The sequence below is a fragment of the Bos indicus genome, chromosome 2 (genome assembly GCF_029378745.1).
Source record: "Bos indicus isolate NIAB-ARS_2022 breed Sahiwal x Tharparkar chromosome 2, NIAB-ARS_B.indTharparkar_mat_pri_1.0, whole genome shotgun sequence".
Taxonomy (NCBI): Eukaryota; Metazoa; Chordata; class Mammalia; order Artiodactyla; family Bovidae; genus Bos; species Bos indicus.
This window is the reverse complement of record NC_091761.1, coordinates 22577701-22602260: the sequence shown is the minus strand read 5'-3', so window position 1 is coordinate 22602260 and position 24560 is coordinate 22577701. Positions and strand designations below refer to the sequence as shown.

At 38.3% G+C, this 24560-nt stretch overlaps 1 protein-coding gene across 1 annotated transcript in view; it reads right to left on the bottom strand.

The window, feature by feature from the left end:
* The window catches only part of OLA1 (Obg like ATPase 1), a 164595-nt gene that overhangs the window by 47204 nt on the left and 92831 nt on the right, over window positions 1-24560 (bottom strand). Inside the window, exon 5 of the mRNA XM_019970677.2 lies at window positions 23215-23390. Coding sequence (XP_019826236.2) covers window positions 23215-23390 — 176 coding nt within the window. The remainder of the gene's footprint in view (window positions 1-23214; window positions 23391-24560) is intronic.

Below are 24560 nucleotides of genomic sequence, written 5' to 3'. Positions count from 1 at the left end.
GTCAACTTTTTTTAAGAAAAGAGAACTGAGTCACACAAATCATTTTCAATATCTCATTAAAAAACCAAACAGCAATGAAACTATGTGGCATTAACATTTTAACATGTGAAATGTGGAATACTAGCAAAGTCAGTAATAACCTTTAAAATTTCAAGACAATTAAAACACACCAAAGTCTACAAGAGTTAATAACATTTCAATTCTATTGAGTGATGTTAATTGCAAGATAAACATGTTATTAATTAGGAAATGGGGGGATACTAGAGAAATACTGAATCATAATTTTTCCTTAAAAAGAAAAACAAAATAGATTAAATTGAGCCTATTATTGATGATCTAGCCTCCAAAATATTAAATCAGCTGACCAAAACCCTTTTGATTCTGAATTAATTTTTTGCCGACACCTTCTCCCTGCCCACTTCTCCTGTCCCTGGCTCCAAACCCCCAGCCTCCCACAACCTGCCAAAGCCTGCATCACACAATGGCAAGAGCCCTGCACTGGTGACCTCCAACCAGCTGCATTCACTTTCAGAACATCTCTCTCTGCTGGAAATCTAAAGGCCTTTTAGTTAGCAAGCTAGTGTGCATTCAGAAGGAGTAACTGCAGGAAGAGCCCAATGTGCTTTGTTTCTCTGGCCTTTCTTCACAGAAAGATTAATCATCTGTGAAATGGAAACGGCAAACAGCAAGTGACACAAACTGAACCCTTCAAGCCTTTCCTCATCAGTTTTGTGGTTCTGAATCTAAAAGCTGCGTGTGGCAAGGTTCTCCTTACAGGCAGGTGTTAATAAAAGGCTCTTGGGTCTGAAAGGTCAAACTTAGCCCTTCCAGAAGAAGTGCGTTTGAGAGTCATCTGTTTTTTGTTGTTGTTGTTAAAGGTAACTTATGAGTATGTTTAAATATGCATTTCTCAAATTTTATTGTAATATACAATTATTAGTAATAGAGGTCTTAGATTTTCATTGATATATGTTACTTTATCATAAATCAGTGAGTCTTCTATAAATATCTACTTATTAAATTACCTCAATATTTAGTATACCTTCCTTCCAAATCTTGCTGTTACCAACAGGAAAAATAAGGCAAAAGCTCTATATCCTTAGATCCTGATTTGAAACCCTCCAGGAAAAAGACTTCCCACAGACTTTAACAAGGAAGGGGCAAGCTAAAAACTTTTAATGAAATCTAACATGTTCTGCTTAAGAATAATCACTTTTACTCTTCTATAACTGAATTTCACTCATAAATGTTTAAAAGTGGCTAATGTAACACCATTTCCTACAAGGAGAAGATCAAAGTGCTATATTACAAATGCATTATGATTAAAAAAGCCCTGTGCAGCCTTGCTATTAACTGTTCTTTAAACCCTAAAAGGCTTCCCATAGATCTCACTTGGCACTGCGTATACAACCTTTGACAAGTAATGTAGACCATTTTTATTCATTGCCTAAAATTGTAGGCAATTATGTGCGTCACACTGGCCACCTGCAAATTCTGAATGCCTGCTCCAGTTGTCAGTGCAAAAAACTAATGTCGGAGGGGATTAATCTAGGGGGAGAGAGTCCTCTTTAATGGCTCCAGCAGGTGAAATGGCCCAGCTGGTTACTATGATGAGTGGCCAGAACAGCTTATGTAGAGACACGCAACAAGATTATACAAAAGAAGGAGAAAACAGTGGTACCATCTTATACTTGGCTATATTAGTTTTTTTTTTTTTTCAATTAAAAAAAGGAGAAGAAAACAGACAAAGGAAAGCCAAACCAAAAATAAGGAAGGAAATTAAATCTTAATCATATAAAAAGTGTAAAATACTTTCGAAACCATAAATATTTTTATGAATCCAAAGGGTCTCAATAATGCTGATTGCTAGTGAAGGAATTTCAGAATTTCACTTGCATTTTGAATTAACTGGATCATGACTTCAGACATAGAGATCTTATCATAAAATCTTTTCACACTAGTTTTTTTCCTCCTTCTCACTAACATATTATATTTAAATAAGGAGCACTCACAGTTTAGATAAAGAAAATTAACTCATAATTTAAGTTCTAAAGCAGTATATTCGCTAAAGCCATGTTCAAATCTTCTTAGAAAAACTTATAGAGTATAACCAAGTTTTTAAACAGTTGAACGTAAAAATACTTTAAGATTTAAAATATTTATTTTAAACTCAACACTCTCTTAAATATCCCCACAAAAGATTTAACAGCCAAGAAAAGACACCTTAGATTGCTAAGATGTCAGTTTTACTTAAGACAAATCAAAAATAGATTGCTCTCAGATGAGATTATCTTATGTAAATGATCATTACATGATATAGTACCAAACTGCATAGTTCTTACAGTAAAAATTAATTTTTAGTTTTAGCAAAATTAAAGATGTTATGTTCCTTATCTGACAAACTTCTGATCAAATGAAAGAAAACATTTGGACTTCTGTGCATAAAATATTTAATGGATTGACTGAATTTTTTCTTATGCTTGAATATATACACAGATATAGTAATAATTATGTTTAGAACAATATTCCTTTAATTGAATGCAGTTAACTGAAAAAGTAATCTATAAGAATACATACTTAACCTACTTTTAACAAATTAGACCACAATAAAAACATTAAAAAAACTAATGCTTGATGCATCAGAAGTTACTTTATAATTTTGTATTTCTTTAGTTAACATCGTTAAATGGAAATACAGATGTAGGAAGAGGGCAGTTCTGATAACCTTAACAAATTCCTCATTTTCAAAATAAATTCTGTACATGATGAAGATTATGCAAAAATTCCTAGTCATTTGAATTTTTTTGGTTATATGGCAAAAACATGAGTATACTAACTTGAGGTAACCATTTAATGCTTAAATGCAGGAATAAATCCTAGATCCACCACTCACCCGTCTATAACCTATTACTTCATTGATAAATTGCAGATAAAGATGCTATCTACCTTCTGGGGGTTGTTATAAAGTTCAAAATGCATATAAGGTGTTTAGTATATGTCTTGGCAGAGTAAGTTCTCAAGAAATGTGAGTTGTCATTGCTATTACGATTATTGAAAAATACTAATGATCTACAAAATGGCAATACAGTCTCTTGGATAGTCCTTTAAAGCAAACATCTCCTCCAACTGGAATAATTGCTCATTAGTCCTTTTCTTAAATATCTGATGATTACCAATAATACTGGCTTTCTTAGTGAAATATCAATTCAGGGTTCTAGTCTTAACATTCTATAAGGACTAGCTTTTGCTGAACTATGCTTTAACTACCAAAAAAACAATCCAAATTCACCTTAAACATTTTGCTGTTCTGCCCTGACTCTTCTTATTAACAACAGCCTCATATTTACACTTCAGAAATGTTCTATGTTCTTGGTGTAGTTTATTACTGTCATTGTTAATAGCAGTTGTAATATATTTAGTCTCGGAAAGGACGTGTGACTTGCCTAAATTCTGATTGCCAGTAAGGGGCAGACCTGAGATTCAGATTCAGGTCTAAGTGACTCAAAAATTCACTTTCTGTCCAACCACCCTGGCTTGTTGTCTTCCTTAGAAGTGGATGTGTTAGTCACTCAGTCGCGTCCGACTCTTGTGACCCCATGTATTGCAGCCCGCCAGGCTCCTCTGTCCATGGTATTCTCTGTAATTACTCCTTGGTTAGCCTAGGCATTCCAAAGCTGTTATTCAATGTCCTCATCCTCATTCCAGTGTCATCAGGAAAATTTAACATTCTTACTAGTTGGTTACAATATCTGATTGTCAATCCATGTACCACAAAAATAGTATTTTCTTTGCAGACACTACCATAACCTATGGACAGAGGAGCCTGGCAGGCTATAGTCCATGGGGTCGCAAAGAGTGGGACATGACTTAGCAACTGAACACCATAACCAAGTTATGTTATATAACCCATAACTAGATTTTTCCAACTACTTGACTTCTCTATTTTGTATTCTTTAGTTCCCAAAGCAGAAATTATTAGTTCATGATCCATAAATGGAATTCAGGAATTTCCTAATATCCTGAAATTGCATTAAAGTTCTATGTTTATGTACCTTTGAAGGATAATGGCACACATCTTCCAAATGCTTTTAAAAAGGATTCACAATCCAAAAATCCAAGAACCATGGTTATGAGTGACTCCATGGCAATGTTCCAAGGCCCCAACAACAGTCAATGAAGTATATGTTCTAGGTTCATGGACTCCCAGATTTGCAGTCCGAGACACTGACCTAAAACTTGCTTCAGCCAGACTCTGCACTCAAAATTCATCTATTCTTATCAAAACCATCCTGATTAAAATTCTAGCCCCTATAAAGTTTATCTAACACAATTACAGTTAAAATGATAATAGGGTTGTTGGAGAACATTACAAATTAAATATATCATTATTCTAGAAAATGAACTGCTTTAGAGTTAAGTTTTGGGCTTCCCTGGTGGCTCAGATGGTAAAGAATCCACCTGTAATGTGGGAGACCTGGGTTTGATCCCTGGGTTCTGAAGATCCCCTAGAGGAGGGCATGGCAACCCACTCCAGTTTTCTTGCCTGGAGAATCCCAAGGACAGAGGAGCCTGGCAGGCTACAGTCCATGGGATCGCAAAGAGTTGGAATGACTGAGCGACTAAGCACAGCACAGAGAAAAATAAGTATTAAAAGTTAGTTTTACTATATATTTAAATAAATCATAAAGCTACAATAATTAGAACAGTTTGATACTAGCACAAAAAGAGAGGTAAAGATTAAAAACAACCTAAAACATATTAATTGGAGATTTATTAACAAATTATGGGATATTTATAGAACAGTTTTCATGCAAGGAAAAATGTTCAAAATACACTGCTAAGTTAAAAAAAAAAGCAGATTCAGAACAAAGGAAAGAAATTAAGAATATGGATATTACTGTCAAACAGATTTGGGCTCAAGTCTTGGCTTTGCCACTTTCTAGCTGTGTAACTTTGGGACAGCTATTGAACCTGAACCTGTTTGTTTCTGTAAAATTGGGATAGTAATGCCAATTCAACATACCATGATTATGAGGATTAAATGAGAAAATGAATGTAAAGGTCAGGTGTGCCCATGGGCCTCTGATATGCGAATACCCCATCTGCCTACCCAGCCCCCATGACCTGTTGGACGGCAGATCCTCACAAAGCATGTGTGTGTGTGTATGTATGTGTGTGAGTGAGAGCTCCTGAGGTGGGGGAAGGTCTGGACTTCATGGAGCAGAACTGACTCAGGACAGAGAAAGGGGCCAGAGGTCAGCATAGCCGGGAGGACCCCAACTTACAAGCACGCAGTAAACATTCCAGAGATATTAAGTGTTATTATTTATGGCAAAATGGCATAATGTGATTCCATTTGTGGTTCTGAAACTATATATAATACATATAAATAAATGTACTCATAAAATGAAACTGGATAGATGTCTTATCAAACTGGTAGCAACAGAAATCTGGAAGATTGGATTCCAGAGAGATTTTCCTTTTCTGTCTTCTTTTTAAAAACTACAATGATATTTTATTTATTTTTAACCAATAAATGCTATCTTTAAAACTGGGGGAAAAAAATAAAGGTATATTTACAGGGTGAAGGGGAAGGGAGGACTTGATCTATTCTCTGCTCACCCTCTGTAAGCCTCAAATTTGATGGCTAACTAGATAGCTTTGGGGAGAAGGCAATGGCACCCCACTCCAGTACTCTTGCCTGGAAAATCCCATGGATGGAGGAGCCTGGTAGGCTGCAGTCCATGGGGTCGCTAAGAGTCGGACATGACTGAGCGACTTCACTTTCACTTTTCATTTTCATGCATTGGAGAAGGAAATGGCAACCCACTCCAGTATTCTTGCCTGGAAAATCCCAGGGACAGGGGAGCCTGGTGGGCTGCCGTCTATGGGGTCACACAGAGTCGGACATGACTGAAGCGACTTAGCAGCAGCAGCAGCAGATAGCTTTGGCAGTTTATCAAGGTGACTCACGCTTGCTGCCGCTGCTGCTAAGTTACTTCAGTCGTGTCTGACTCTGTGCAACCCCAGAGACGGCAGCCCACCAGGCTCCCCTGTCCCTAGGATTCTCCAGGCAAGAACACTGGAGTGGGTTGCCATTTCCTCCTCCAATATATGCAAGTGAAAAGTGAAAGTGAAGTCGTGTCCGACTCTTAGCGACCTCATGGACTGTAGCCTACCAGGCTCCTCCATCCACTGGATTTGCCAGGCAAGAGTACTGGAGTGTGTTGCCATTGCCTTCTCTGGCTTTTACTCTGCAATAATTACAGCTTCCAAGCCTGACACTTCTCTCTAGCCAAACCCAGTACCCTAAAACCTGAGGCTAATAACCAGATGAGCTGACCTATGCTGGTTTGGTGGGTTTAAAACATACAGCCAACAATGCACTCAGACCAAAAGAATGGGGGGCAAGGCCTCCAGCTCAAAGTAGTCTGGCTAGAAGTCCACGAACACAGGTTCCTCCTGCTCCAATCAAGCATTCCCTTTAAACATCCCAAACTGAGGAATGTCCAATCTACACTTTCATTATGAAATAGAATGCTACCATATTCTAAGTTGAAATTTAGCATCTGCTTGAATCACGGTAATCCAAGTCCATGCCCTAACCAGTAATGCTGAAGAAGCTGAAGTTGAACGGTTCTATGAAGACCTAAAAGACCTTCTAGAACTAACACACCAAAAAGATGTCCTTCTCATTATAGGGGACTGGAAAGCAAAAGTAGGAAGTCAAGAAATACCTGGAGTAACAGGCAAATTAAGCCTTGGAGTACAGAATGAAGCAGGGCAAAGGCTAATAGAGTTCTGCCCAGAGAACACACTGGTCATAGCAAATTCCCTCTTCCAACAACACAAGAGAAGACTCTACACATAGACATCACCAGATGGTCAACACCGAAATCACACTGATTATATTCTCTGTAGCCAAAGATGGAGAAGCTCTATACAGTCAGCAAAAACAAGACCGGGAGCTGACTGTGGCTCAGATCATGAACTCCTTATTGCCAAATTCAGACTTAAATTGAAGAAAGTGGGCAAAACCACTAGACCATTCAGGTATGACCTAAATCAAATCCCTTATGACTATACAGTGGAAGTGAGAAATAAATTTAGGGGACTAGATCTGACAGAGTGCCTGATGAACTAAGGACAGAGGTTCAAGACATTGTATAGAATATATAGGAGGAATCAAGACCATCACCAAGAAAAAGAAATGAAAAAAAGTAAAAAGCCTGTCTGAGGAGGCCTTACAAATAGCTGTGAAAAGAAGAGAAGTGAAAAGCAAAGGAAAAAAGGAAAGATAAACCCATTTGAATGCAGAGTTCCAAAGAATAGCAAGGAGAGATAAGAAAAACTTCCTCAACGATCAATGCAAATAAATAGAGGAAAAAATAGAATAGGAAAGACTAGAGATCTCCAAGAAAATTAGAGATAGCAAGGGAGCATTTCATGCAAAGATGGGCTCAATAAAGGACAGAAATGGTAAGGACCTAAAAGAAGCAGAAGATATTAAGAAGAGGTGGCAAGAATACACAGAAGAACTGTACAAAAAAGATCTTCACGACTCAGATAATCACGATGGTGTGATCACTCACACTGACCTAGAGCCAGACATCCTGGAATGTGAAGTCAAGTGGGCCTTAGGAAGCATCACTATGAACAAAGCTAGAGGAGGTGATGGAATTCCAGTTGAGCTATTTCAAATCCTGAAAGATGATGCTGTGAAAGTGCTACACTCAATATGTCAGCAAATTTGGAAAACTCAGCAGTGGCCACAGGACTGGAAAAGGTCAGTTTTCATTCCAATCCCAAAGAAAGGCAATGCCAAAGAATGCTCAAACTACCGCACAATTATACTCATCTCACACACTAGTAAAGTAATGGTCAAAATTCTCCAAGCCAGGCTTCAGCAATACGTGAACCATGAACTTCCAGATGTTCAAGCTGGTTTTAGAAAAGGCAGAGGAACCAGAGATCAAATTGCCAACATCCAATAGATCACTGAAAAAGCAAGAGAGTTTCAGAAAAACATCTATTTCTGCTTTATTGACTATGCCAAAGCCTTTGACTGTGTGGATCACAATAAACTATGGAAAATTCTGAAGAAGATGGGACTACCAGACCACACTGACCTGCCTCTTGAGAAACCTATATGCAGGTCAGGAAGCAACAGTTAGAACTGGACATGAAACAACAGACTGGTTCCAAATAGGAAAAGGAGTACATCAGGCTGTATATTGTCACCCCGCTTATTTAACTTATATGCAGAGTACATCATGAGAAACGCTGGGCTGGAGGAAGCACAAGCTGGAATCAAGATTGCCAGGAGAAATATCAATAACCTCAGATATGCAGATGACACCACCCTTATGGCTGAAAGTGAAGAAGAACTAAAGAGCCTCTTGATGAAAGTGAAAGAGGAGAGTGAAAAAGTTGGCTTAAAGCTGAACATTCAGAAAACTAAGATCATGGCAGCTGGTCCCATCATTTCAAGGCAAACAGATGGGGAAACAGTGGCTGACTTTATTTTGGGGGGCTCCAAAATCTCTGCAGATGGTGACTGCAACCATGAAATTAAAAGACGCTTACTCCTTGGAAGGAAAGTTATGACCAACCTAGACAGCAAACTGAAAAGCAGAGATATTATGTTGTCAACAAAGGTCCATCTAGTCAAGGTTATGGTTTTTCCAGTGGTCATGTATGGATGTCAGAGTTGGACTATAAAGAAAGCTGAGCGTGGAAGAATTGATGCTTTTGAACTGTGGTGTTGGAGAAGACTCTTGAGAGTCCCTTGGACTGCAAGGAAATGCAACCAGTCCATCCTAAAGGAGATCAGTCCTGGGTGTTCATTGGAAGGACCGATGTTGAAGCTGAAACTCCAATACTTTGGCCACCTGATGCGAAGAGCTGACTCATTTGAAAAGACCCTGATGATGGGAAAGATTGAGGGCAGGAGCAGAAGGGGATGACAGAGGATGAGATGGTTGGAAGGCATCATCGATTCAATGGACATGGGTTTGGGTGGACTCCGGGAATTGGTGACGGACAGGGAGGGCTGGCATGCTGCAGTCCATGGGGTTGCAAATAGTTGGACGTGACTGAGCAACTGAACTGAGTCAGAATATTGAGCATTTGTTGCTCTACTAGATGAATGCTGCTAAGGGGTGGGGAATGTTCTCCAAGAATTAAAATGATAGATTAACTCTAGCAATAACCTGCTACAATGTACACTGGCAGATGTTTGTTTTCAGTTATGTGATTCACTTAAGCAAATAGTGTAAACTTAAAACAGCAATGTCCCTGAACCCTGTTGACTATATTCCTGAACCCTGTTGACTATAAAGTGGCAACCTGGATGGAAACCAATTCATTTTTGAGGTACAGATCTCAGCAGATTTGACCATTACAAGGAAGACAACATGAAGAAGGCAATGGCCACTCACTCCAGTACTCTTGCCTGGAAAATACCATGGACAGAGGAGCCTGGTGGGCTGCAGTCCATGGGGTCGCTAAGAGTCAGACACGACTGAGTGACTTCACTTTCACTTTTCCCTTTCATGCATTGGAGAGGGAAATGGCAACCCACTCCAGTGTTCTTGCCTGGAGAATCCCAGGGATGGCAGAGCCTGGTGGACTGCTGTGTCTATGGGGTCGCACAGAGTCGGACACAACTGAAGTGACTTAGCAGCAGCAGGAAGACAACAGGGCTTCCCTGGTGGCTCAGATGGTAAAAGAATCTGCCTACAACACAGGAAACCTGAGTTCAGTCCCTGGGTTGGGGAGATCCTCTGGAGAAAGGAACAGCTACCCACTCCAGTATTCTTGCCTAGAAAATTCCATGGACAGAGAAGCCTGGCAGGCTGCAGTACATGGGGTCGCAAAAAGTTGGACATGACTGAGTGACTAACCCTTTCACTTTTCACAAAGATGGCAACTACTCCTATGATTCCCATAAATTAGTCGGAATGGATTTTACCATGTTCAAGGAAGGACAAAGGGAACAGGCAAAGCCTACAAATCTGATTTTAATGAAAAGGCTACTGAATAAGGAGAGTCATAAAGGAAGAGGAAAACAATCACATACCATCAATACCCTCTTAATGAATCATTTTGCATACTTGGCAGAATGCAAAAAGATAGAGCATCTATGAAACAGAAGCATGAGGCCATGAAGAGAGAATAGTATGAGGTTAGAAAGAATGGAAAAGATGCCAAGAGTGCTGATGAGCTATGATAGATTTTTTAAGGAAGCCAAAATCAAAGTAGGAAAATAAAAATCCAAGTTGAAGATTCACCTTATATGGCAGAATATAATCAGTGGCTTGGAGGCCAAACTTGAACAGGGGTTATACTGAAGTATAACATAAACTCAGTGTAACATACATAAGTGTACAGCTTGATGAAGTATCACAGAATAAGCAGATGCATGTAAGTACCACCTGATCAACACACAGAATATTATTAGCAATGTAGTCACCATGTTCCCCTCCTCTCCAGAGATAATCACCTTCTGGCTTTTTTGTACCACAAGCTGGCTCGTTATTAAAATTTATGAAAATAAAATCATACAGTAAGTATTGTTTGGGTCCAGCTTCTTTCCTTCAACATTGTTTATGAAATTCATCCACACTATTAAATAAGCTGTGGTGTGTTTTTTCTTTGCCACGTAATATTCCATCATAGGAATATAACCTCAATTTATCTATAGTATTGATAGACACTTCGGTTGTTTATACTTTAAACCTCTTACAATAAAGCTGGTATAAACATTCTTGTACATGCATTTTAGTAAATTTACACATGCATTTCTCTTGGGCATATACCTAAGACAGTTTTAGGTCACAGGTTTACTCTAACTTAGCATACATTGCTAATCAGTTTTCAGAAGCAGATGTACTAATTTATACTCACATCAACACTGTCTGAGAATTTAATTTGCTTCTCATTTCCTCCAACACTCAGACTGTCAATTTTCTTATGGTAAAAGTGTAAAAGTGTTAGTCACTCAGTTGTGTCCAACTCTTTGCAACCCCATGGACTGTATGGACTGTAGCTCACCAGCTTCCTCTGTCCATGCGATTCTCCAGGCAAGAATACTGGAGTGGGTTGCCATGCCCTCCTCCAGGGGATCTTCCTGGCCCAGGGATCTAACCCAAGTTTTTTGTATTTCCTGTATTGGCAAGCTTACCTTTTCAAATTCTGTTTAGTAAAAGTCCTAATTTTAATGTAGCCCACTTTAAAAATCTTTTCCTTTATGATTACTGCTTTTTGTTTCTGGTTTAAAAAAATATTTGTTTATTCCATGGTCATAAAATATTCTATGTTAGATCAATATTATAGATGCTTTATTCTATAAATTTCACCTTTTACTCTGTAAACTTCGCCTTTTGAGTATAGTGTGAGGTGGGTGAGAACTTATTTTCTCTCCCACAAAGATATCCAACTGTCCCAATACCATTTCTTTTTTTCTTTTTCTTTTTAATTGATTTATTTTTGGCTATGCAGGGTCTTTGTTGTTGCACGGATATTTCTCTCGTTGCAGAGAGTGGGGCTAGTCTCTAATTGCAGTGCGTGGGCTTCTCCTGTTGTGGAGAATAGGCTGTCGGGTGTTTGGGCTTCAGAAGTTGTAGCTTGTGGGCTCTAGAGCACAGGTTCAATAGTTGTGGCACAAAGGCTTAGTTGTTCCACAGCATGTGGGATTCTCCAGGACTAGGGACTGGACCTGGGTATCCTGCATTGGCAGGAATATTCTTTACCACTGAGCCACCAGGGGAGGCCCCCAACACCACTTCTTAGGAAAAGTATTTCTCCATTACTCTGCAGTGCCATCTCTACCACAAATTGAAGTATATTTGTGTCTGTATACCCATTCTCTTCCATTGGTCAATTTGTCTATTGTTGCCTGTCTTAATCACTGCAGATTTGTACTAGTCTTGATATAAGGTTGATGTGCACAAAGTCCTCCATCTTTGTTCTTTGAGATTGTTTTGCTTATTTGGTGACCTTTGCATTTCCATGTAAAATTTAGTTGTCAATTTCTAAAACAACATGATATGACTTTGACTGGGATCTGTTGAATCTACAGATCAATTTTAGAGAGATATGACATCTTTAAAATATCAAGTCTTTCAATCAAAACAAAACTGGTATAACCTTTCATTCACTCATTTATTTCTCTAAATAAAGGCTTTATACTTTTTGTGTAGAAACTTTAATATGACTTCCATGAGATGGAGAAGTCTCTTGAGAGTCCCTTGAACTTCAAGATCAAACCAGTCAATCCTAAAGGAGATCAGTCCTGAATATTTATTAGAAGGACTGATGCTAAGGCTGAAGCTCCAATACTTTGGACACCTAATGCAAAGAACTGACTCACTGGAAAAGACCCTAATGCTGGGAAAGACTGAAGGCAGGAGGAGAAGGGGATGACAGAGGATGAGACGGTTGGATGGCATCACCAACTTGATGGAAATGAGTTTGAGCAAGCTCCAGGAGTTGGTGATGGACAGGGAAGCCTGGCGTGCTGCAGTCCATGGGGTCGCAAAGAGTCGGACATGACTAAGCAACTGAACTTAACTGATCTGAATTTTTAAAATGTCACAACTAGCATCTTTTTAAAAACATTTCAAGTTCTGTATTATGAAATGTAAGTCATTTTTTATATTGACCTTATATTCAACAATCCAGATGACTTCATATACTAACTCCAATGGTTTATATCCCCAATTCTGTCATGTTCTCTAAACACATGGCATGCTGTCTGTGAATAATAATCACTTTTATCTAATACAAGACTGAATAGAAGCAGTGATAGTAAGCATGACTGGTTTTGCTCCCAATACGAGGGGGAAAGCTTTCAGTATTTCACCATTAAGTATAACTGGTTATGTATGTTTCTTTTTTGTAGATACCCTTTCTCAGGTTAAGGAGATTACCCTCTAGAGGTCTTTTTTTTTTTTTTTAATCATGAGCAGTCAAATATTATCAAATCCTTTTTTCAATGTTTAAAGACAATCATGATTTTTCTCCTTTATTCTGTTACTTTAATCTTTAATATCAACCTGCTTTGCATTCCTAGAATTTTAGTCATATCTAATTATTGTTAATATCTATTACTAGATTCAGTCTGTTAATATTTTTATTTAAGATTGTGCATTTATGTTCATGAAAGAGATTTGTCTTTAGCCTTTCTTTCTTATATTGTATGGTTTGGGTATCAAGATTCTTCTGACCTCATAAAACCAGTTAGTTTTCTCTCTTTTACTATTATCTGGAAGAATGTGTCTGAGACTTCATTGTGTAGAGAAGTCACCTGGGCCAGAGTTTTCTTTAAACAGGGTTTTAAATTATGAGTTCAATTTCTTCAATAGATACAGGACTAATGAGATTTTTATTTCTCTTTACACTAACTTTGTGAAATAGTCTTTAAAAATACTTGCTCATTTCACATATTTTTCAAATAACTGTCATAAGTTGCTTATAATATCTTATTAGCATTTTAATGTCTGTTGGATCTATAGTAATACTTCTCTTTCATTTCTAGTACTGGTTTTGTGTTCCCTTTTTCACTCTTTCACCAGTCTTGCCAAGAATTTATCAATTTTATTAGTGTTTTCAAAGAAGCAAGTTGACCTTTTTAAGCCTCTTTATTACATGTTTCTTTTCTATATTATTAACGTCTCCTCTCATATTTACTGTTTCTGTCATTTACTTTCTCTGAGTTCTTTTCTAACTCCTTCAGATGGATACTTTGAGAATACTGACATGCAGTTCAGTTCAGTTCAGTTGCTCAGTCGTGTCCGACTCTGCGACCCCATGAATTGCAGCACACCAGGCCTCCCTGTCCATCACCAACTCCCGGAGTTCACTCAGACTCACGTCCATCGAGTCAGTGATGCCATCCAGCCATCTCATCCTCTGTCGTCCCCTTCTCCTCCTGCCCCCAATCCCTCCCAGAATCAGATTCTTTTCCAATGAGTCAACTCTTTGCATGAGGTGGCCAAAATACTGGAGTTTCAGCTTTAGCATCATTCCTTCCAAAGAAATCCCAGGGCTGATCTCCATCAGAATGGACTGGTTGGTTCATTATTCTTTCTTATTTTGGATGTATACATTTGAGACTATAAATTTATAAAATCTGATTGTATATATCAGAAAAGAATACAACAAATTTTGAAATATTGTTATTTTCATTATCATAGGGTTAAAACATTTCCATTACGAGTTTTTCCTTAAAACGTAATCTTTTAGAAGTGTACTGTTTAAGGCCTCCTTGGTAGCTCAGTGGTAAAGAATCCACCTGCTGCCAATGCAAGAGACATGGGTTTGATCCCTGGTCCTGGAGAATGCCACATGCTGTGGAGCAATGAAGCCTGTGTGCCACAACTATGAAGCCTGTGCTCCAGAGTCCAGGAGCTGCAACTACTGAAGCCCAAACATCTTAGAGCCTGTGGTCTGCAGTAAGCAAAGCCGCTGCAATGAGAATCCCGTGCACTGCAATTAGAGCAGCTCCCCTTTGCCGCAACTAGAGGAAAGCTCACGCGGCAAAAAAGACCCATTACCACCAAAAATAAATAAATAAATAAAATTATTTTTTTGAAAAGAAGTGTTCCATTTAACTCCCAAACATTTAGAAATTTTCCAGCAATCTTTTCATTACTGACTGCTACTTTTAATTCCATAATGATCAGATAATATATTCTTGATGATCTCAATCATCTGAAATTTGTTCATTTGCTATACGGCTAATAGTAAGGACAACTTTGGCAAACATTTCATTGGTATCTGACAAGAGAGTACACTGGTGGTTGTTAGGTGCAGTCTTCTATATGTCAATTGGGTCAAACTCCTTAATCACACTGTTTAAATCTTCTATATTCTTACTAAAATTTTGTCTGCTTGTTATATCAATTACTAAAAGAAGTGTTAAAATAGTCCATCATGATCATAGATTTGGGTCTTTTAAAAGAAACTGCGAAGTTGCTAGAGAAGCAGGAGAGCAACTAGGAAAGCTAGGTATCGATGATAATCCACTTGAGGCTGGTGATCATGAGTTTATGGAGACAGTGATATGTCCTGTTTTTAATTCTCTCCATCTGTGTTCCACTGGCAACAGCAAGGAGAAAGTGGACAGACAGAAATTTATTCAGGAAAGTGTGCCTACAGCATGTGCACCATAACATCAGTTCCTATATGAGTTCATTCCCTCAGTGTATATAAACTGATGATTCTAAAGTATTCATTTTGTCTCATATGAGTTTAATCCTTGTGAGCCTTGACCCAAACACAAGATATTCTTTGTGTTAACCTGCTGGTCTTAAACAGACTTGCACTTCCCAACTGCTGTCTTCAAATAAATAAGTGACCACTGAGGACCAATAAGCCAGACACAAAAAGACAAAAATCGTACAGTTTCACTTACATGAGGTACCAAGAACAGGCAAATTCACAGAGAAAGGAAATATAACAGAGATTACAAGGGGCAGGGAGGAGGGGGAAATGGTATGCTATTATTTAAGGGATACACGGTTTCAATTTGGGCTGATGAAAAATTATGGACATGGACAGTGGTGATAGTCATACAACATTGCAAATGTACTTAATGCCGCTAAACTGTACACTTAAAATGAGTAAAGTGGTTAAATTTTATTTCATGTGTAGTTTACCACAATAATTTTTTTTTTTTTTTTAAGTAAGAAATTTCTGCTTCAGGCTATGTCTAAAGGGTGACTAGGAAACGGAGTTGAAGGAACAGCAAAAGGGTAGAGCTGTTGTTGTTGTTCAGTCGCCCGGTCGTGTCAGACTCTTTGCGACCCCGTGGACTGCAGCACGCCAGGCCTCCCTGTCCCTCACCAACTCCCGGAGTTCGCTCAGGTTCATGTTCACTGCGTCGGTGATGCTGTCCAACCATCTCATCCTCTGACGCCCTCTTCTCCCTCTGCCTTCAAGCTTCCCCAGCATCAGGGACTTTTCCATGAGTTGTCTGTTTGCATCAGATGATCAAAATACTGGATCTTCAGCTTCAGCATCAATCCTTCCAGTGAATATTTAGGGTTGATCTCCCTTAAGATTGACTGATTTGATCTCCCTGCTGTCCAAGGGCCTTTCAGGAGTCTCCTCCAGCACCAGAGTTCAAAGGCATCAATTTTGGGGCATTCTGCCTTCTTTACAGTCCAGCTCTCACAACATGACCACTGGGAAGACCATAGCCCTGACTATATGGACTTTATCGGCAGAGTAATGTCTCTGCTTTTCAACACACTGCCTAGGTTTGCTATCGCTTTCCTGCCAAGAAGCACTCGTCCTCTGATTCCATGGCTTCAGTCACCATCTAAAGTGATTTTGGAGCCCAAGAAGAGGGAATCTATCACTACTTCCGCCTTTTCCCCTTCTATTTGCCATGTAGTAATTAAGCCGGATGCCATGATCCTAGTTTTTTTGACATTTAGTCTTAGAACTGTAGTAAATGAACTCAAATATTTAAAACCAAAACCTTTATTCCACTGTTAGAAGAGCTGAGAAAGTATGTCAGGCAGGGTCAGATCACAAAGAAAACCTGAAAGCCATGGACTTCATGTTGGAAGTAGTTTGCAGAAGATGGCAAGATATCTTAATCAGCAGAGTAACAGAATAGCAGTTTCTAATTGTGGGGAACAAGAGCAAAAATGGAGGTAAAGAAATCAGTTTAAGCATAAACGAGGCCTAAACTAAAAAAGTTTTTAAAATAACAACGAAGAGACACAGGAAATATTCAAGAGATAAAATCAACAGGATGGATATAAATGGTATATCAGAGAGAGGAGTCAAAGATTGTTGTTGTTCAGTTGCTTGTTGTTCAATTGATTGTTATTCAGTTGCTAAGTCATGTCTGACTCTGTGACCCTATGGATTGCAGTTTGCCAGCCTCCTCTGTCCTCCAATGTCTCCTCGAGTTTGCTCAAATTCATGTCCACTGAATTGGTGATGCTATCTAACCATCTTATCCTCTGCCACCCTCTTCTCCTTTTGCCTTCTTTCCTAGCACCAGGGTCTTTTTCAGTGACTCAGTTCTTCGCATCAGGTAGTCAAAACTGGAGCTGAAGCGTCAGCTTCAGCATTAGTCCTTCGAAAGAAAATTCAGGGTTGATTTCCTCTAGGACAGACTGGCTTCATCCCCTTGCTGTCCAAGGGACCCTCAAGAGTCTTCTCCACACCACTGTTCAAAAGCATCAATTCTTCATTGTGCAGCCTTCTTTATGGTCTGACTCTTATATCTGTACAATGGCTACTGGAAAAACCATAGATTTGACAATCCGACTTTGTCAGCAAAGTAATGCCTCTGCTTTTTAATATGCTGCAAAGGTTTGTTATAGGTTTTCTCCCAAGAAGCAAGTGTGTCTCTTAATTTCATAGCTGCTGTCACTGTCTGCAGTGATTTTGGAGCCCAAGGAAATAAACTCTGTCCCTGTTTCCATTCTTTCCCCATCTATTTGCCATGAAGTGATGGGACCAGATGCCATGATCTTAGTTTTCTTAATGCTGCATTTTAAGCCAGCTTTTTCACTCTCCTCTTTCACTTTCATCAAGAGGCTCTTTCCTCTTTGCTTTCTGCCATAAGGATAGTGTCATCTGTGTATCTGAGGTTATTAACATTTCTCCTGGCAATTGTGATTCTAGCTTGTGCTTCATCCAGCCTGGCATTTCACTTGATCTTCTCTGCACAGAAGTTAAATAAACAGGATAACAATATACAGCCTTGACGTACTTTCCCAATTTTGAGCTGGTCTGTTATTCCATGTCCAGTCCTAACTGTTGCTTCTTGATCTGCATACAGGTTTCTCAGGAGGCAGTAAGGTGGTCTGGCATTTCCATTTCTGTAAGAATTCTCCACAGTATGCTGTGAGCCACATAGTCAAAGGCTTTAGCATGGTCAATGAAGCAGAAGTAGATGTTTTTCTGAAATTCTCTTCCTTTTTCGATGATCCAACATATGTTGGCAATTTGATCTTTGGTTTCTCTGCCTTTTCTAAATCCAGTTTATACATCTGGAAGTTCTCGGTTCATATACTGTTGAAGCCTAGCTCGAAGAATTTTGAGCATTACCTTGTAGCATGTGAATTGAGCGCAACTGTGCAGCAGTTTCAACATTCTTTGGCATTGCCTTTCTTTGGGACTGGAATGAAAACTGAACTTTTCCAGTCCTGTGGCCACTGCTGAGTTTACCAAATTTGCTGGCATACTGAGTACAGCACAGTCTTTTAGGATTTTTAACAGCTTAGCTGGAATTCTATAACCTCCACTAGCTTTGTTTGTAGTAATGCTTCCTAAGGCCCACTTGACTTCACACTCCAGGATGTCTGCCTCTAGGTTTGTGACCACACCATCGTGGTTATCTGGGTCATTAAGACCTTTTTTGTACAGTTCTTCTGTGTATTCTTGCCATGTCTTCTTAATCTCTTCTGCTTCTGTCAGGTCCTTACCATTTCTGTCCTTTAGTGTGCCCATCTTTGCATGAAATGTTCCTTTGGTATCTCTAATTTTCTTGAAGAGATCTCTAATCTTTCCCATTTAATGTTTTTTAAGTTACGTAAAAATTAACTTTAAAAACTGCCCTAAGAATAATGAGAAGAAATCTGCTAATAGCTATATGTTTGGGGGACATTAATTATTTAATTCAGAGAGACTGACAAGAAAAACAGATCTATTATTTACAATTCTTGGTTGCCTTATTTAGTGGTTTAATCAGATAACTGTTAGTTTTATAAATATCTTTTAAGTATGATGATTTCCAATTAGTTAATACAAAATAAAAATGATCCTTAAAGCTTTTTACCTTCATTTCCAAATTTTGTCTTTCCAAACAGAATGTGTGTGCTGCGCTGTGCTTGGCTGCTCAGTCATGTCCGACTCTTTGTGACCCCATGGACTGTAGCCCACCATGCTCCCCTGTCCATGGAATTTTCCAGGCAAGAATACTGGAGTGGGTTGCCACACCTTCCTCTAGGGGATCTTGAGATAAAAGAATCTGCCTACAATGTAGGAAACCTGGGTTCAATCTCTGGGTAAGGAAGGTCCCATGGAGAAGGGAACGGCTACCCACTCTAGTATTCTTCCCTGGGAAACCCCATGGACAGAGAAGCCTGGCAAGCTACAGTCCATAGGGTCACAAAGAATGAGACATGATTGAGTGACTAACACTTTCATTTATAAGACGAGGGAAACTTGGATGGAGACACAGGGGAAGGTAGCCATGTGAAGATGGAGGCAGAGATTGAACTTATACTGCCACATGCCAAGGAATGCTTGGGGCTACCAAAAACTGAAAAAGCAAGAAAGGACTCTCCTGTGGAGGCTTTCAAGGGAACATGGCCCTGCTGGCACCTTGATTTCAGACTTCTAGCCTCTTGAACTGTGAGAGAATACATTTCTATCATTTTAAGCCATCTAGTTTGTGATAACTGTTATGGCAGCCCTAGGAAACTACTGAAGCTTCTTTGGTGGTTCAGTGATAAAGAACCCACCTGCTAATGAATGAGACTCAGGTTCAGTCCCTGGGTTGAAAAGATCCTTTGGAGAAGGAAATGGCAACCCACTCCAGTATTCTTGCTTGAGAAATTCCAGGGACAGAGGAGCCTTGTGGGCTACAGTCCATGGGGTCGCAGAAGACTCAGACATGACTTAAAGACCAAATCACAAGAGACTTTTTATGTTATTTAGTACTCTCTTGGCTCTCATATTTCTTGGGTTACAGAAAATAATTATGTATTAGAATTTCTAAGGATCTTGTTGCAGCGAGTTTCTTACCACTAAGCTACCAGGGAAGCCCCATAAATGCACAATAGAGGTAATATTACTCCTAGAGAGGCAAAAATTGACTCTAGGGAGTGAAAAAAAAAAAACCTAGTTATTAAAATACTTTGTGGCCTTCCAATGCTCAACTCTATCCAACAAATTCTTACTCATTAGTACTTAATTTCTCTCATTAGGGAGAAATTTAATTAACTTAAATTTTCCTTAGGGACAATGATAATCAGAAAGAAAGCTGAGAAACACAAATCTATACTTAATTCTGAAGCAGCTAAATCTGAGGAAAGAAAATGATGAAATAATCTCAGTGTTTGGAAATAAGAAGTAATAGGTGTTCTAATTTTTTTCAAGAAGAAAGGCCAGGAAATGGTAGCCCAAGAATTTCAGAAGAATGTAATGTCTCTTTTCCCCATGTATAAGTAAAAGCAAGATCAACAAATTTTATTTTTAAGACAGTTAATGCTTCTGAAACAGATAAGAATGTCAGTAAGCATCAGTTAACTAAGGGATGACTGCTCAGCTTCATTCTAATCAGAAAACCATGTTGTTTGGGGCAAAGGAATTGCCTTCAATTCGAATATCTTTTGCCGGGAGCCGGCATATTGCATATTGAGTGCATATTGCATATTGAGTGCAGCACTTTCCACAGCATCATCTTTCAGGATCTGGAATAGCTCAACTGGAATTCTATCACTGCCGGTAGCCAGCGTGAGGAACTCCGCCCATGACAAAGGTCATGAGGAAGGAGGCTTGGCATACGCAAAGGCGGGATCGAGCTTCAGGAGTCCCCCTGGAAATTCTCGAGCATCTAGCCCCAAAACCAGAGTCTGCCTACTTTCTGCTTTGAGCTTTCACCTACAGCTCTGATTTTACGGGGGGCTGTCCCCCACTACCTCTCTCTGAAAAAAGAGTTAGCTTACAGTTCCAGTTAATAATTCCTGGGTGTGACAGTGTTTAACCTACAAACTCCTTTGGAAATCCTCTAGCCTACCTGAATAGGTTTTTCCGGCCACATGTGATTGTTCAGAGCCTCCCAACTGTGAGAGGCAGGAGATATTCTAAACTGTCTAAACACAGATTCTTTTGAGTAGTTAAAAGGTTGATTAGAAATTGTATTGGTGAAGGGATTTTCACTTGTTGGGCCAATGTTTGCTGCTAAGTTTCCATATCCCTTACCTGCTGTGTCCCTGGCAGTGTATTGATTAATATAATTGGTGTAAGTAGTAGCTTTAATGTTTGTAACCTGGGACCCTTGAGTTAATTCTTTTTCTTGTTATAGCCCACCACACCTTTGCGCTGTAGGAATGCAACTTTATCTAATGCTTTTGGAGGGTGGCTCCTGACCAATCACCTTTAGAGAAAAATAAGTTTTCTGAAGAAAAGGTCTTAAAATGTTAACAGGCCTCCCGGCCAGAAGATGATGCAAATCACCTAAGCTTTTGCATATGATAAGTTTGCAGGAAGAAAGTCTGGCCTGCTGCCTGACTCTACCCCTTCCCCCATTATCCTCTATGCATAACTTAAGGTATAAAAACTACTTTGGAAAATAAAGTGTGGGCCTTGTTCACCGAAACTTGGTGTCACCATGTCGTTCTTTCTCTTACCTTCTGGCTGAATTATTCAGCCTCTTTTCTACACTGAATTTCCTCACTGAGCTATCCTTATTTCAGCCTCTTTTCTCCACTGAATTTCCTCACTGAGCTATCCTCATTCTATTACTCTTTATATCCTTAATTAATGTTTAATTAAGCAATTGTTTCCTGATCTTCGCCTACGCCGTCTCTCCTTCGAATACCCTGGATCAGCCGGGGCTGGTCCCCGGCAATCTTTCACACGATTTTTCCCCTTTTCAGAAAGGAATATCTTTATCCATATGTGAAATCCCCTTTTCTGTCATAAATCTTTTATAATTTCCACAGACAAATTGCTTTCTTTTCTCCGCTTTATTTGCATAAGGAAAAAGTGAAATAACCATGATGTCAAGAAAAGTCAAATGACTTGGGCTCGCTCCAAACTATCAAGAAATGAGTAGCACAACGCAGGTCTTTCTGCTTTAGGACCAGGCACTTTCAGCCATAATTCATTAGTAGTGTGCCTATGTTTAGATTCTGTAATTGATTTCTTCCTATTAGAGTTCCCTAATCAACTGTGTTGCCAAACTTATTAAAAATAAATGAGAAAACAAAAAGAAAAGATAATCAGCTTCTAAAAATGAGAAAATAAAAAATAGGCATATTAAATCACATGAGAAGTTAAAAAGAAAGAAAATTTCCTATAATAAAAAAGCCATAAAAAGCAAGAACAGTTTATGGAAGATGTTAATAAATGAGAAAATATATAATCAAGCTGCTTTTTTATGGTAAAAGACAATTTTTTTTAATTTAAACTAAAAGCTTCAAAACCAATTTTGAAACATTGCTTAGAATATTATTAAAGAGTATTCACAATAATGTGATAGAAAACATATTTGAATATTAAAGACAATGACATGTGTTTTCACCGCATAAAATGTTAAAATTATTTGTCTACTTTAATAGTGCATTCATTCAGTCAATTGCTATGGAAGACCAATTTCTTATATAAATCACTTCTTCAAATCCACAAAACTCATATTCAGTCATTTAGTTAAATTTGGCAAGTTTTCATCAGAAAACTCCACATCTCCAACATTAAAGGTTTTCTCTGGTGGCTCAGATGGTAAAGCGTCTGCCTACAATGATGGAGACCTGGGTTCGATCCCTAGGTTGGGAAGATCCCCTGGAGAAGGAAATGGCAACCCATTCCAGTATTCTTGTCTGGAAAATCCCATGGACAGAGGAGCCTGGTAGGCTACAGTCCACGGGGTCACAAAGAGCGACTTCACACAACTGAGCGACTTCACTTTCCAACATTAAAACTTGAGGCTACTAATAGTAACCATATAAATACTCAATATTAGTGCTAAATATGGCTTGCTAAGAATACTTAACCAGTGTATCACAACAATCCTTTGTTGCCAAGAGAAAACAAAGTTTTTCAACAATGTTTTAACAGAAATGATCCTTGAATCATTCTGACAGAGGGGACATATGTACATTTATGACTGGTTCATGTTGATATTTGACAGAAAACAACAAAATTCTGTAAAGCAATTGTCCTTCAATTAAAAAAATAAATTTTTTAAAAATTAAAGAAAAAAGGCAATGGGGAACTATAAATACCAATTATAAATAATGATGGGGAATTATAAATAATAGGGAAAAATGCTTGTTTCTTGTTACATTTTTCTCGTTAAAAGTATTTGTTGCTTTAGTAAAAGTTAAAAAAGAAGAGAAATGATTCTTGAATCCTAAAATTCCGTAACAATATTAGATGTTATATGTGTTTTATTTTAAAAAAATTAATCAAAGAAAATGAACTCAAATATCTAAAGAAGCTATAAATTTTACTTACATATTCAGGTTTTAGTTTTTTATCTCCACCTCTCACAGCCACTTTCTCTAGTTTATCTATAATGGGCCCAACCATTTCCTCATCTTTAAGCTGAAGCTCTTCATGTATTATTTCTATATCTCGAACAGGATCTACACTTCCTTCAACATGTGTGATATCATCATCTTCAAAAGCACCTAAAATAAATTAAAGCAAAGCAATTCAATAAACAAATAACACAAAGGTCATTATTAGAGTGAGTCAAGATTCCTAGGTTAACAATTTACTCAAATTATTCTGAATTCTTACAAGTAAGACAGAGTATTTTTTTTTTTTCTGATTTCATACTACTTAGGGCACTATCAGTAAAATAATAATTCAAGAGCTTCAACATTTCAAAAACTGATTGAAATAAATAAAATTATGATTTTTACAGAAAGAAAATTATGCTCCAGAACTACCGGTATTTTCAGGTTTGGTACATTAAAAGATACTGTTTTCCAAGCATGAGAGTCTGAAGTTCTAAACTGCACTATTAGGGTTTCCAAGGGAAACCGGATTTGGGGGGGCGGTGTGTGTGAAATCATCTGGCAGACCTCTTCCCTGCTTCAATCTACTTTATCACTGTGGTTCTGACGGTGATTAGATAATGAACCACTCAGACACACAATTTACACAGCAGCTAATTTCATCGGCCTGATGTGAGGGTATGGTTTTTAGGGGGCTATCAAAGAAGCAGATGAAGGTGCATTTGTCATATATGAGTGACAACCATTCACACTATCTGAACAAAATGGTGCTGGCCCTTATTAGAAACACATGCTATTATCACATATTTAAACTGCAGTTGAAGCCATAATTTCAAATTGCCAACTGGAAACATAAGGGTAAAACAACCAGATATTACTGAAGCATGTGTACTGACTTTATGCCCTTTTGAAGACATAATGTGGCAACATAATTCAGCTGGGATTTACTCAAATTATCAGATAACAGTATCACAAAAATGAACAAATACTAAGAAATATTATAAACATAAAGCAATGGTATACCCACAGAACAATAAACACATTTATAACAAATTAAATTAAAATTACCAATCAGATTATATTCCCAAAATGAGATGTTTTCAAACATAAAGGATCAGTTATTTTAGATAGAAGGTATCACAGGAATCATGAAAGACAGTTAGATTGAGTTTGATAAGAGAAAAACAATGACTATAGCTCATTCTTACATACTAGAAGACCAAGACATTCACACTGCAGGTTGCAAAGTTTTTAAATACAATTTCCCAAAATTAGAAATAATTGATCTGTTCATATCTTAATGTGGAATTATTTGGTAATAATAAATTTAAAGTAAAT